At 43.7% G+C, this 14,601-nt stretch overlaps 1 protein-coding gene across 3 annotated transcripts in view; it reads right to left on the reverse strand.

Moving 5' to 3' along the window:
- Positions 1–14,601, reverse strand: part of LOC115139459 (kalirin-like) — a 275,127-nt gene that overhangs the window by 51,980 nt on the left and 208,546 nt on the right. For all 3 annotated transcript variants that reach the window (XM_029676917.2, XM_065003517.1, XM_029677004.2), the window contains 11 exons: positions 13,412–13,533; positions 12,125–12,191; positions 11,626–11,735; positions 11,234–11,303; positions 10,481–10,570; positions 10,070–10,162; positions 7,171–7,282; positions 6,571–6,761; positions 4,810–4,911; positions 4,256–4,398; positions 3,887–3,989 (listed from right to left, as the gene is read on the reverse strand). In XM_029676917.2, coding sequence (XP_029532777.2) covers positions 3,887–3,989; positions 4,256–4,398; positions 4,810–4,911; positions 6,571–6,761; positions 7,171–7,282; positions 10,070–10,162; positions 10,481–10,570; positions 11,234–11,303; positions 11,626–11,735; positions 12,125–12,191; positions 13,412–13,533 — 1,203 coding nt within the window. The remainder of the gene's footprint in view (positions 1–3,886; positions 3,990–4,255; positions 4,399–4,809; positions 4,912–6,570; positions 6,762–7,170; positions 7,283–10,069; positions 10,163–10,480; positions 10,571–11,233; positions 11,304–11,625; positions 11,736–12,124; positions 12,192–13,411; positions 13,534–14,601) is intronic.

Consider the following 14,601-nt stretch of genomic DNA (forward strand, 5'->3'; position numbering starts at 1 on the left):
TCACTCTCTCTGCGCTGCTGTGAGTTAAGCTCAGTTCAAGTAGCTCTGCCTTCTGATTGGTTGAGCCAGACAGGCAGGCTGTACAGTAGTGTTTGTTATTATGACCCGTCTCTACTACTCATAGTAAGCCTGTGGAACACTGGATATCCCAAGCTGCTGTGATGATCTACACTCTGACAGTATGTGTATTAGGGAATGTGTGTGTTTGCTTGCTTGCTTGAGGGAGGGGAGGGAGGGAGGGAGGGAGGGGCACCGCTAAGCCCAACTTGGCCCAAAGCCTTCAGATGGAGGGAGAGGGAAAGAGAGAGAGACAGAAAAGTAGAGAGAAAGAAAAAGAGAAAGAGCGAGAGAGGGAAAGATGGAGAGAGAGAGAGCGTGTGAGTGAGGGAAAGAGAACGTTAGAATAGAGAGAGAACCCTCCTCTCCCATCGGAGGAGCATGAGGGTCGTCTTGTGACTTATGGATGCAGCGGTGGCGATGGGAGAATAGCTTCATTATATGGTGAGACAGGGGTGGGGGTGGGGGGGGGGTCAACTTTTATTAATGGAGAGAGGCATACAGCCTTGCCTTAGTGAATGAGCAGAGCACAGCAACACATCCATGATATGTGTAGCATGAGGGACAGAGGCCAAAAACCCTTGTGAACTATGGGTCATATTCATAAGTGCATACCGTAGTAAAATGTTTTGCAAAGGAAAACAAAAAACAGCCTTTCCTACTGGACAATGTTCAGGTAATTCCTTCCCAGTTTCGGCCCAATTGCTTCCATTTTGTTCCTCGTGAATAAGCACACCCCTGTTGTACACCCAAAATAGTTACATTTTAGAAAACTGTTTTCATCATGTATCAATCTACAAGCCAAAAATGTACAACAAAAAAGTGTTGTTGTTGGACTTAATACTCTATAATACTCCATGGAGCCATGGGTTGGGTGGATCTACAGGGGAAAGTAGACACCGCTGAAAAATACAAGTTGGAGACAGACGGCAGCAAGACAAGCCCAGGATGCAGCCTATGTGTGCGTCCCAAATGTCAGCCTATTCCCTATGTACTGCGCTACTTTTGACCAGGGCCCATAGGGAATCCCATAGGGCTCTGTACAAAAGTAGTGCACTATAGGGAATAGGGTGCCATTTGGATCGCAGACGAGCTCTTCCAGCTCCATGCAGGGTGAAAACAAATCCTCCCTCAGTGGAAGCCACAGCCACTGGGCCATAGCAGTGGGTGCGAGACAGGAGTCTGCATGTGTCTGTGCAGAGTGGCAAACTTTCAGCTTGGATCAGACGAAGGCATTGGAAGGGCTTGTAAAGACCTCAAAACCAAGTCTGTGGAAGAATTGACATGGCTCGGCTTGCGACATAACAACAGAGAGAAAAAAAACTAATGACAGTCAGTCAGTGATACTTAGCCGCTCAAATTAGTTCAGGTTTGGCGTTGTGAACTGTGATTTGTACTATCCAGCCTTCCCCTACCTATTCACAACAGCATAAGCAACATCGGAATTTAGCGTATCGGTCTTGCAATAAACTATAAGGGAGCTCCAGCACTGAGCCTTCCAAGAAGAGCAACAAGACAACACTCCCATCTCAAGACTGAATGAAATAATATTGTTCTTCAGTTGAGACAACCTCCAAGACAAAAGCAGTCCCAACTGTCAGGAAGGGCTGCAAACAACAGAGGAGAGTAGAAATTGTGTTGGGTTCCAGAGATAAAAACTAGGCAAGAGTTCATGGAAAAAACACACGAGAAGAAGCCCAGGAAGGACATACACACACACACACACACACACACACACACACACACACACACACGGCTGTTCCATAAACTTCCCTCACATCAGGCCCATTCATCACCAGTCCAACAAAGCCATGTCACTCCATTCTAGAGCCTTGTCTGTCTGTTGTGTGTGGCAGAGTGACATTTAGCACTGGGGCAAAGCATGGCATGTGGTGGACTGTGTGAAAAGGCCATAGGGCGTCACAAAAGCCTGGTCAGGCCTCCCTCTCTGGCTTGCATCCAAAATGGCAACATATTCCCTATTTAGTGCGATACTTTTGACCAGGGACCGCGGGGAGGGTCAAAGCGAGATCTTCCATCCAAAAGACAAAACAACAAACAGGCACGACCAGAGACAGCTTCACAACAGAACGCCCATCAGGGTCACGTTCAACAGAGTGCAATGTTGTGGAACGCTCAGATAGAAATAGGAGATAGGACAACCATGTCTTTTTGATACGCAGAACAAGGAATCGTGTCAGCGCTATTTATTTCATTTCTATCCGGAACATTTGACTACTAAACGTGGCCCAGCTTAACTCCCACACTAGCTGATTCAACACCTTGCGCTTGCTTTCAGCTGCACTACAGGGTCAGACAGACTGTTTAAATTAAGACAGAGGAGCTGGAGTGAGATATGGCTCGGAAAGCTTACCTCAATCGAGGGATGAGAAATGCGCTCTCCCCCGAATTGTCCCATTATCCCAACTGTGACACCGAGAAGATTGAATGACAGGCACTTAAAAACCAGTCGTTCAATCTTCTCTGTGTAACGGTCGGTAGTGCTGGGGAAAATAAGCTTCCTGAGGCATTGAGGTTTTCCAGTCAATTGTGTCAGAAATGGGTTCATTACTCAAGGCTTTGTTCAACACAGCATAAACTAGTGGCAGCTGCTGGTCAAAATCATTTAGAACAGCCAAATGATTATAGACAGACTTTTTGTCTTCTACCAAACCAAATCAGGTGGATGTTGGACGAAAACGAAGCTTCGGACGTCATTGAACATGTGCTTCTGATAAAGTGATACAGGCATCGGCATACTTGCTTCGAGGTAGTGATTTCGACTCATGCCTTGAAGCTCCGGTATCAAACGTAACACCACTAACAGTTGGGATAAAGGGACAATATGGTGTACAACACATTTCCCATCCCTGGATTGACGTATATTTTCCAAGCCTTATCTCGCGCCAGCTCCGCAGCGTCTTAATTGAAGCAAATGGCCTGTCCGACCCTGTAGTGCTGCTGTTAGCAAGCGTAAGGCATCAGATTTGCTGGCTACTCCCACTCAAACAATACAGTGTCTTCTAGCTCAAGAGAAACCATTTAGCTGCAAAATAGTTTGAAATTAGCCTTACTTTGATTTCATATGGTCCTTCATATGTTGAGTGAGGGCACATGCCCGCACAAAACCTTAACACCCTTTTCATAGCTTCACATGATTGTTGTCTAACCTAGTAGCATCTACATGGGGAGTCTAATCTCTAATGACAGGCCACAGCCCCTGCTGCGAACATAAGAGAGGCCAGGGAAACCCTGTTTGTAAATCACCTCTCCATCATGTGACCTACAGGGGGCAGAGCTAGGGAGGAGTCAATTGGCCAGACTGACCACATTGCAAATGCATGCCAGGTGTCATGATGCTACGATAAGTGTTTAACATATCAGCTAACCGCATCACATGATTTAGCAATTGTATTCCCGACTGTGCAGTCGAAGACGCGGCACGTCACCATTGGTTTATGTAATGCAATGTCTGCAATGCACAGTGCCTTCAGTATTCAAACCCCTTGACTTATAACACGTTTTGTTGTGTTCTAGCCTGAATTCAAAATTCTACACACAATACCCCATTTAAACAAAAAAGTGAAAACATGTTTAGACATTTTTGCAAATGTACTGAAAATTAAATACATTTGTAGTCAATAATTTTCCAAAATGTGGAAAAAGTCAGAGTGTGAATACTTTCTGAAGGCACTGTAGGTGACCGATATCACTGTAACTTTTTGTTTGTTTGATGCAATACACATCCCACAATTGTGAAATATGTGTGATGGTAATATCTTGTGTAGCCCTATTGGGAATAGAAGAGATGTTCCTGACGTCCTCCTACCTTATCACTGTCCACAGTGTTCTGGGAGGTCCTGGAGGCGATGGAGACGGTGTCTGGCTGGCTGCTGCCATCACCCTGGCTGTCGACATCCTCACCAGCATCCCTGGACACACACACACACACACACACACACACACACACACACGGAGAGTTAAAAGGGATGTGTCACATGACTGTCTGTCTTGATGTTCGTTTGTTGATGGGGATGTATCGTATCTTTAGCCATCCTAATCGAAAAGATGGACCAAATCAAATATAATGAGCCATACTGATCTACCAAATATGGTTATTGTCTATTTAATTATTGTTTATTCTTCCAGGTGTTGCTTATGTGGGTGCCTGCCATGGCAGAGTGATGGGCCTGCTCACCTTTTGCTGTTGTTGCGTGGCTTGGCAGGGGTTTTGGGCATGTGGATAGGCTCCTTCAGCGCCCCCTTGAGGTGGATGATCCTCTCCTGGATCACCTCCCGGATGTTCTTGATCCATTCCTGCTTTGCTTCAATGCTGGACGCCTGGGGAGGAGAGTGAGACACACCACATCACATTGAACGTTTTGGATCCTCTGGCCTCTGTCACTTGAAGTTCACGAGAAGGTGTTGGCGTACAAAGGAGACAAACTGCACTGTAACCCTGAAGCTGTTGCTGTGTAAATGATGCCTTCTGCAAGGCATGGCCCTTACAGGCCTAGTCCTTAGGCAGACTATATTATATGTCGCCTTTAATGGCCCTCAATGTCCTGAAAAATCTTGAAGATCAGTAGAAGGCAGCTTTAAGAGACCTGGGACCCGTATTCACAAAGCGTCTCAGAGTAGGAGTGCTGATCTAGGATCAGGTCCCCCCGTATAATCATAATCATTATGATCTAAAAGGGAAAACTGCCCTAAACTATCTTTAGGAATCAGTAGATGCCTTTGTGGACGTACCTTGAGGACAGTCTTGTTGTCAGATGAGGGGGTCCTTCCAGCCCACAGGGCAAACTTACAGGGGTCCCCTTCAATGTGCTCTGTCACGCCCAGTTCTGATGTCTGGAGATGGAGAACAACAAGTTCTTAAACACTGTTTTCAAATGCTTGTTATGAATTGGAGCATCCCAAATCATGTGTTCAGTATACCATTGAATATAATGTAAAACCCTCCAATAGCAACGTTCCCTTTATGATAAGGACATGGCATTTAAGAGGTAAGATACGGTCATAATAAATCCCATCCAACTTTCCTCTTTGTCCCTGTGGACTGTAGTTCTTGGGTCCTGGCTGGTCTCGTGTCCCAAATGGCACCCTATTCCCTAAATAGTGCACTAATTATGACCAGGGCCCATAGGGCTCTCTCCATAAAGGCAAATAGGGTGCCATGTGGGAAGCAACCTGGAACAGCTGCTATTGGACACGCACATATGCATTCATAATTCATGCTTTAATTCAGGACTGAGACCACTCCATCTGCTCGGGGTTTCATGTATTCAACACCTGCCTCTTTGTGTTCTCCCTCCACAGCTTCCTCTAAAACACCCTGAAATACTGTAGCCTATTACACAAGCGGGCAATTAACACGTATACCGTAGTCCAGTCCTGCTTACACATAATCTACATCTTAGTCATTTTAGCAGGCACTCAATTGAGAGTGACATTATTGAAATAAGAAGGCAAGAATATCTACATTTGAGCGTCGTACGAATCGTAGCCCACAATAGCATAAATACTCTGCGCACTCATCCGACGCAGGCGCACGCGCAGGCGGGCACACGCACAGGCACACAGGCACGCGCACACGATGGGGGCTTTACATCTCATCCAAGGCTGGATGCAGATAAAAGGGAATGGGTTGGCTAACCTCTTGGCCCACAGTGTGGAGCAAACATCTCCACTGGTTAAAAGCACCTGCCTTTCTGATCCAACTCCCCAGGACTCCCCAGGACACATGCAAGGCATCACATCGTTATAGTAGTATTAGGTTCACAGCTTGGCCAGCTGGATGACACAATATCTACATGAAAACACCAGCACTGTCTTGTGAAAATGCCCTTGAAAAGTTGCAACTCCAAATGACTATACGTGACCAGTCTCATTCCTCAGAGTCAAGTGCAGCTTCATTCCTTTCAAAGGGACCTCTGACTTGAACTTTAGCTGTAGAGCAGGTAGGAGAGGAGGGGAGAGGACGAAAGAGACAAGGAGAGGAGAGGCGATGAGAGGAGAAGAGGCGAGGAGAGGAGAAAAGAGGCGAGGAGAGGAGAAAAGAGGCGAGGAGAGGAGAAAAGAGTCGAGGAGAGGAGAAGAGAGGCGAGGAGAGGAGAAGAGAGGCGAGGAGAGGAGAAAAGATGCGAGGAGAGGAGAAAAGATGCGAGGAGAGGAGAAAAGAGGAGAAAAGAGGCAAAAAGAGGCGAGGAGAGGAGAAGAGGAGAAAAGAGGCGAGGCGAGGAGAAAAGAGGAGAAAATAGGCGAGGAGAGGAGAAAAGAGGCGAGGAGAGGAGAAAAGAGGAGAGGAAAAAAGAGGCGAGGAGAGGAGAAAAGAGAGGAGAAAAGAGACAAGAAGAGGCGAGGAGAGGAGAGGAGAAAAGAGGAGAGAAAAAAGAGGAGAGGAGAAAAGAGACAAGAAGAGGCGAGGAGAGGAGAGAAAAGGAGAGGAGAAGACAGAAAAGAAGGACAAGGAAAGCAGAAAAAGTGTCCAGGAAAGGAGTCCAGTCCTACCAGCAGTTTGTTCTTGAAGGCATATTTGGTGCGGCCGGCCGAGTCCTTGATCTCCTTGCTGAACACCAGGGAGATCTCGAACAGGAAGAGATGGCGATCCCGGCCCTTCCGGATCAGAGACTTGGGATCCCACACCTGGAATGTGTCCTGGATGAACAGCTCTCCCTGCACGTCCAGATTCTCATCGAAACCTGTCGGAGATCACATGGCTCTTTAAATACAGCAACGCACTACGGACTGCAGAGTTGGGGCCAATTTGACTTGAAGTCAAGTAAGAACTTCAATTTAGTATTTGAAATAGAAGCATTTTTTTTTTGCAATTATGGAATTTGAAATTTCGGCAATTGGAATTGTCAGACTTAAATTCCAATTGTCCCCAACGCTGACAGAGAAACAACAACCTTACAGCTCTATACTTGCCTACTAGATAGTGTTATTCCATGCAGTGCAGGTCTTACTGTACATTTCACAATTGTCCCTTAAAAGGGACAGATACGGTTAGTTAGTTTACCTCCACATGAAGTGATGGAACACCCTTTCTAAGAGAATTGGAGACGTGTTAAATAGAATGCAAGCACACAGGCCTCCCTCCTGCTGTACCTTCCAGCATGGCAACGTGCATGGCGTCGTTGGCCCTCTTGGGGACACTAAGCATCACCTCCAGGCCGTCCTTAATCTCCCCCTTCCCCTCCTCACAGCAGGTCAGCAGCTCCTGAAACATGACATTTGGACCGTTTTCATCAGTTCCAGTGCATTGATGGGGTTCCTAAGTCTACAGTTCCTTGGCATGCATGTTAAACACAGGACAATCATTTCCCCAGCTGGATACTGTTTTATTAGGAACAGTCATTTGGAGAAGACACGTCTGGAAATGGTTTCAGTGCTATTTCTTATGCCAGGCACTGTAAAGGGGGATCTCTGTATGTAAGATACTGGCTTACGTCCTAAATGGCATAAGTGCACTATATAGCATAGGGAATAGGATGCCATTTGGGATGCATCCTACGATACTGTGTGATGACGCTCTGTACAAGCGGACACATCACTAAGTGCTGCTATGGACATTTTAACACAGAGCTAACGGTCCACACACAGGCAAGGGAATCCACCGACTCATGGGAAGCCATTAATGAGCGTGGCCCTTAGCTCAACGTAAACATACTGATACAGAGTAAGGGAGGGCTGCAGGGAAGGAGGGAGAGGGGGAGGGAGGGGAAGGAGGGGAGAGAGGGGTGATGGAGGTAGAGAGAGAGAGTGAAAGAGAGAGGAGGGAGAGAGGGAAATAGAGAGAGGGAGGCAGGGTGGGTGCATATGTAGGTGGGAAGGGGGGGATGCTCCAGAATGGATGAGGGGGAGAGGGGCTCCCAAAATGGCAGAGAGAGGTGAGGCAGGGTGTTAAGAACAAATTCAAATGTTCAATGCATATGTGTATAATATAAAATATTACAAATAATGGTGGGAGGGAGGGATAGAGAGAGGACACCCTGGCCATAGAGAGGCTTTTATTCAGTGCTCCAGAATGTTTTGGATTTCTTTGATGTTTCATATTTCCTGGGGTTTTCTGTTTTTGTGTCTGCAAGTGGGATGGATAACAATGGCTCCCAGGTTTCCTCCTTGTCCCAAATGGCACCCTATTCTACTAGTCCCTATGACATGAAAGTAAAGCTTTGGCCACACACACTAGTAGTGGGTTTGGCGTCGAATAGTGCTGAGGGATTAACCAAAATGTTTGTATTTTTGTTTTTTTAAACGACTAATTGATCAAAATTTATTCAATTATTTGAATTCCATTTAGTGGTCAATGTGCACCATGCACAGTTTCTCCAGAGATGAATCAGATCAAGCCAGAACTGTGCGATGTAGTAGGGAGTTGTAGTTAAGCACAGAAAATGTTAGCTACAACAGCTAGGTTTCCATCTAATTGGTGACAGATTTTTAATTGAATATAAAAAAATCTCCAAGAAAATAGTAGGCATTTTCCCACCAGTGCTATTTCCACCAAACGGACTTGTTGCTGATTAAGGTCAGTGCGTGATGACAGTGCACACAAAATGTACTTTTTCGCCATTCCCTAGTTGCTAATCAGTTCACGTGACAAAACAAGCAAGTATAGTGCAAAGAATCACTGTACCATCGAAATCACTGTGAAATATATTTTCCATAAACGAAAATATTGCATTTTCAGCTATTTGAAGCTGGTTAACAAAATCGAAATTAAAAGACGCAAAAACTAAATTGCACACACAGAACAGATCTACCGCTTCTTAGACTTACTTTCAATCAGAATGACAAATCTATCACTCACATTTCTATGTGGACTTGGTCAGGTCGCCCAAAAAGTTACATATTGCAGCTTTAAGTTTTCATGTACCGAATAAAAGTCTAAAGTTCAATGTGCTTCCATCGCATTTTCAACTCTACAATAGTTTAAATAGTTAAATAGCAAATGTGCCTACCTGGATCTCTAGCCAACAACTCTATAACAGTTTTTGTATTGGCCTCATGATGAAATCACTGAATTGTTTCCTTCCTCTCTGGCAACTGAGTTAGGAAGGACGCCTTTATCTTTATAGTGACTGGTTGTATTGATACACCATCCAAAGTGTAATTAATTACTTCACCATGCTCAAAACACTATTATTGCACACAGTGAGTCGATTCATCTTATTACGAGACTTGTTAAGCAAATGTTTACTCCTGAACGTATTTAGGCTTCAAATAACCCTTGAGGGGTTGAATACCTATTGACTCAAGACATTTCAGCTTGAATTAATTTGTAAAGTAATGTGAATAAATGATAAGCAGTAATGGGCAGTCACTACCATCATGGGACTTCTATAAAAAAATCTGTGTTACAGCATTCAACCCACAGTGCATTTAATGTTTTAAAGAAATATCGAATAATCGAAAACGGTGTTTTAAAAAACAAATCGGACCTCAAATCACTAATCGCTCAGCACTAGTGTCAAAAGGACGCAAATAACCTCATACCTACTGTAAAATATTGTGGTGATCTTTGATGTTATGGGAGTATTTTGCAAGGTCAATGGCATCATGAACTTTACCCAGTTATCAACATTTTACAATGGCCATCTCGGTCTCCGGACTTGAACCTCATTGAAAACCTGTGGTTTGAATTCACAAGGGAAGTCCATAAGAGCAGATGAAGGATATCAAGGATCTTTTTTCTAAAAACATTTTTAGAAAAAAGCTGTCTCGTTATCCTCGCCAGGGGAGGGTGCTGGAGTATTGAAAGCAGGGGTGCCAATAATTTTTTATTCTTATCTTGTTGAGAAAAAAAAGCAATTGTATTCATATAAAATAATACAATTTCCTTCTTTTAAAAATAATCTTTACCAATGTCGCCAATCATTTCAGTCATGACTATAGTGCACTACTTTTGACCAGGGCTCATAGGGCTCTAGTCAAAGGTAGTGCACTATATAGGTAATTGGGTGCCATTTGGGACAGAAATCTTTTGTCCCATCATGTTCCCTACCTTGAGGAGAAGCTGATACTTAGTGATCCTCTGCACTGGCTTGATAAGGTAGGAGGAGATTGAGTTGGCCAATCCGTGTCGCTGCTGGATTTCCTGCACACAGAATTGACGACATCATGACGATTAAAGCATATTGATGTTGACATTGAGATACCCTAATGTGATGCCTATCATCATGTGTTTGTCCGAAATGACACCCTATTCCCTATGGTCACAGTTCATATGTAGTGCACTGTAAAGGGAATAGAGTGCCATTTGGAACAGAAGTCATAAGACTGAGGATGGCTGTGCACTGTCATGCAAAGAGACTGATGGTAGCAAGCAGAAAATTATGATTCCTGTGTTTTAGGGTTGAAATAAATGGCTAATTGGCACCACCTACAGGCATAAAAGGAAAACTCATTCACTTACATCGAAGAAGCTTCCAGCATGCTCCAATATGAGTTGGCTGGAATCTGGTTTGTTTTTACAGTAATTTACATACATGTGGAATTTATCAGCCTGCAAAACAGAATGGGAAAATCCAGTCAAATTCAAATTACTGAACATATATTTTCTTACGTGCATATATTTTTCCATATATACAGTATATCACTACAACTACGGTAAGCAACGTTCACTGCCAATGCTTAAACCAAGCAGCTTTACAAGAGGTTATCATGGGGCGGCAGGTAGCCTAGTGGTTAGAGAGTTGGACGAGTAACTGAAAGGTTGCAAGATCGAATCCCCGAGCCGATAAGGTAAAAATCTGTCGTTCTGCCCATGAACAAGTCAGTTAACCCACTGTTCCTAGGCTGTCATTGAAAATAAGAATTTGTTCTTAACTGACTTGACTCGTTAAATAAAAAATGAATGCTACTGTATGCCTGTTTATGGAAAAAAGGGCTTTATAAAATACGATTGATTGATTACAGATGTTGTATAAACTAATTGCACGACAGTAAACAACGTTCACATGTAATCATGAAGCCACAAGTCAGAAGTGCCCTGTGGGCGGTGTAAGCAAAAAACTAAACACTATGGTCGTATTCACTAGGCACGAAACTGGATGGGACTACCTGGACGTGACCAATAAGAAATACTCATTTTCGTTTTCCGTTTCACAACGTTTTCCTTTGTGTGCTCTAATGAACATGACCCATTGTGTGAAAACAGGAGTCTTACCCATGTGACAAAACAATGGCCCACATCTTCAGGTAGCTGTTCATAGTTCACTAGCTCTTTGAGGAAAATGCTGCAATTAGACAGAAAAGAGAGGGTTAACCATGATAATATTCACTGCTTATCATAGAATACGTATTTTCTCAACCAAAATCACATGAAATAGAAGTGATTTGAATTGGTCTCTCATGCAATGATTTGCACCTGAAACACAATAACAAAGCTAACTGATATAACAAGTTGGAATCTCTTTCAAATTAAGGATGTTTCCCAGATGACACCCTCTTCCATATATGGTGCCCTACCTTTGACCCTGACCCTGGTCAAAAGAAGTGCACTATATAGGGCATAGGGTGCCATTTGGGACGCATCCTCAATTTGAAAGAGACTCCTACCTGTTATGGAAGTCATAAATCTCCTGGATGTTGCCGAAGATGATGTGCTCCTTGTTGACGATGCCAGGCGGGATCTCCTCCACCCCACTAGTCATCTCCCACAGGTACGCCTAGACAGGACGAGGAGATGAGAAAGACACACAGCAAATTACATCCTATCATGTCCTACAACCAATCCTCACAAAACTTGGGCTTGTTTTTTCATCCTGGCAACCTTTTCGAAGAAGGGTTATAACTGTAATGTGTTTTTTTTCCTCAGAAGAATGTGTTGAATGCACTGGCTGTTAGTTGCTCTGGATAACTAAAATGTTACTGTAATTGAAATACTTGTGCCTGTGACGACCAATGACTGTGTAGGTGGAAAAACAATGAACAAATCTGACTTATTATATCATTAAAACACCCCAAGAACCACTTCTATGAGTCCATGCCAAGGCCAATACAACACTGAAAAGACGAGTTTCATTGCCAAGCGAAAATGGAAGAGGAATAAGCTTACCTCTAAACATTCATGCAAGTCCCTGACATAGGCCTTCTCAGTCTGAAGGAGTTCAGCCATTATGAACCTGGATAAATAAACACATGCGACATTATCACCAACCAGTACCAGTCAAACATTTGGGCGCACTTACTCATTCAAGGGTTTTTCTTTATTTTGACCATTTTCTACATTGTAGAATAATAGTGAAGACATCAAAACTATGAAAGAACACAGATGGAATCATGTAGTAACCAAAAAAAGTGTTAAACAAATCAAAATAGATTTTAGATTCTTCAAAGGAGCCACCCTTTGCCTTGATGACATCTTTGCACACTCTTGGCATTCTCTCAACCAGCTTCATGAGGTAGTCACCTTTAATGCATTCAATGAACAGGTATGCCTAATTAAAAGTTAAGTTGTGGATTTTTTTTCCTTCTTAATGCGTTTGAGCCAATTAAGAAGGTATACGTTTGCCCCAGCCCTTCTCCTCCGATTGCTCAGTTTGGCCGGGCGGCCAGCTCTGGGAAGAGTCTTGGTGGTTCCAAACTTCTTCCATTTAAGAATAATGGAGGCCACTGTGTTCTTGGGGACCTTCAATCGCTGCAGACATTTTTTGGTACCCTTCCCCAGATCTGTGCCTCGACACAATCCTGTCTCAGAGCTCTACGGACTATTCCTTCAACCTCATGGCTTGGTTTTTGCTCTGACATGCACTGTCAACTGTGGGACCTTCTATAGACAGGTGTATGCCTTTCCAAATCATGTCCAATCAAGTTGTAGAAACCTCTCAAGGATGATCAACGTAAATAGGATACACCTGAGCTCAATTTCGAGTCTCATAGCAAAAGGTCTGAATACTTATGTAAATAAGGTATTTCTGTTTTGTATTTTTTATACATTTGCAATCATTTCTAAAAACCTGTTTTCATTTTGTCATTATAGGGTATTGTGGGTAGACTGATAAGGAAAACATTTAATTGAATCAATTTTACCATAAGGCTGTAACGTAACAAAATGTGGAAAAAGTCAATGGATCGGAATGAACTGTATATAAACGAGGGATACAGCAGAAAAAGTGAGTGTCGGAACGGGGATCTAACCACTTCTTCAAAGAGCATATGTGTTCTGGCGTGGGCAGACGGCAGCACTACCACTTGACCAGCCCCCAGCACATCATGAAATGTTAAACATAGGCCTATACACCTTATGAAAAGCCATAGTACTACCATAGACTTGAGTACTTCGCAACACCTGCTTCCTCCAGCGATTCTTCCCTATTTCTCTCTGTCTGCAGTGTGTACTCACTCTTTCTTCCTGGCTGACTTCCTCTTCTCCTCGTTGACCTCGTGGTTGGGGTCGCGGAGCTTCACCTCCCCAGGATCAGTCAGGCTGGCTGGGATGATGTCCAGCTCCAAGTCCTTATTATCCTACCAGAGACAGAGGGAGCTGTCAGCACACACCCCAAATGGCACCCTATTCCCTATGTAGTGCACTACTTTTGACCAGAGCCCTATGGACCCTGGTCAAAGTAGTGCCATACATAGGGAATAGGGTGCCCTTTGGGACGCATATTTAGAGTCATGTTATATTCCCTTCAACATGGTCCTTGATGACTCAGCATTCAGCACTCTGACATCAAATAGACTTTTGAAAAAAAAACAACCTCTCTTTCAAGTAGAGGAGAAATCAATAAATCAATGCCTGCGTGTCGAGATGAGGACAGGGTTTCAAACTGAGATGTGTTAGGTCATGCCCCCGGTTTTCCTCGACCCAAGGCAGTAGCGATACTAGCTATAGTAAAGGTATTGTATTGAGCTCACTGGAAGCCGTTTCTTTGTGAGACAGTCACACTTACAGCTGAAGTCGGAAGTTTACATACACTTAGGTACACCACTCCACAAATTTCTTGTTAACAAACTATAGTTTTGGCAAGTCGGTTAGGACATCTACTTTGTGCATGGAACAAGTCATTTTCCCAACAATTGTTTACAGACAGATTATTTCACTTATAATTCATTATATCACAATTCCAGTGGGTCAGAAGTTTACATACACTAAGTTGACTGTGCCTTTAAACAGTTTGGAAAATTCCAGAAAATGATGTCATGGCTTTAGAAGCTTCTGATAGGCTAATTGACATCATTTGAGTCAATTGGAGGTGTAACTGTGGATGGATTTCAAGGCCTACCTTCAAACTCAGTGCCTCATTGCTTGACATCATGGGAAAATCAAAAGAAATCTGTCAAGACCTCAGAAAAAAAATTGTGTTTCAGACCACCACAAGTCTGTTTCATCCTTGGGAGCAATTTCCAAATGCCTGAAGGTACCATGTTCATCTGTACAAACAATAGTACGCAAGTATAGACACCATGGGACCACGCAGCCATCATAGAGCTCAGGAAGGATACGTGTTCTGTCTCCTAGAGATGAACGTACCTTGGTGTGAAAAGTTCTAATCAATCACAGAACAACAGCAAAGGACCTTGTGAAGATGC

The sequence above is a fragment of the Oncorhynchus nerka genome, linkage group LG1 (assembly GCF_034236695.1).
Source record: "Oncorhynchus nerka isolate Pitt River linkage group LG1, Oner_Uvic_2.0, whole genome shotgun sequence".
In the NCBI taxonomy this organism is placed as follows: domain Eukaryota; kingdom Metazoa; phylum Chordata; class Actinopteri; order Salmoniformes; family Salmonidae; genus Oncorhynchus; species Oncorhynchus nerka.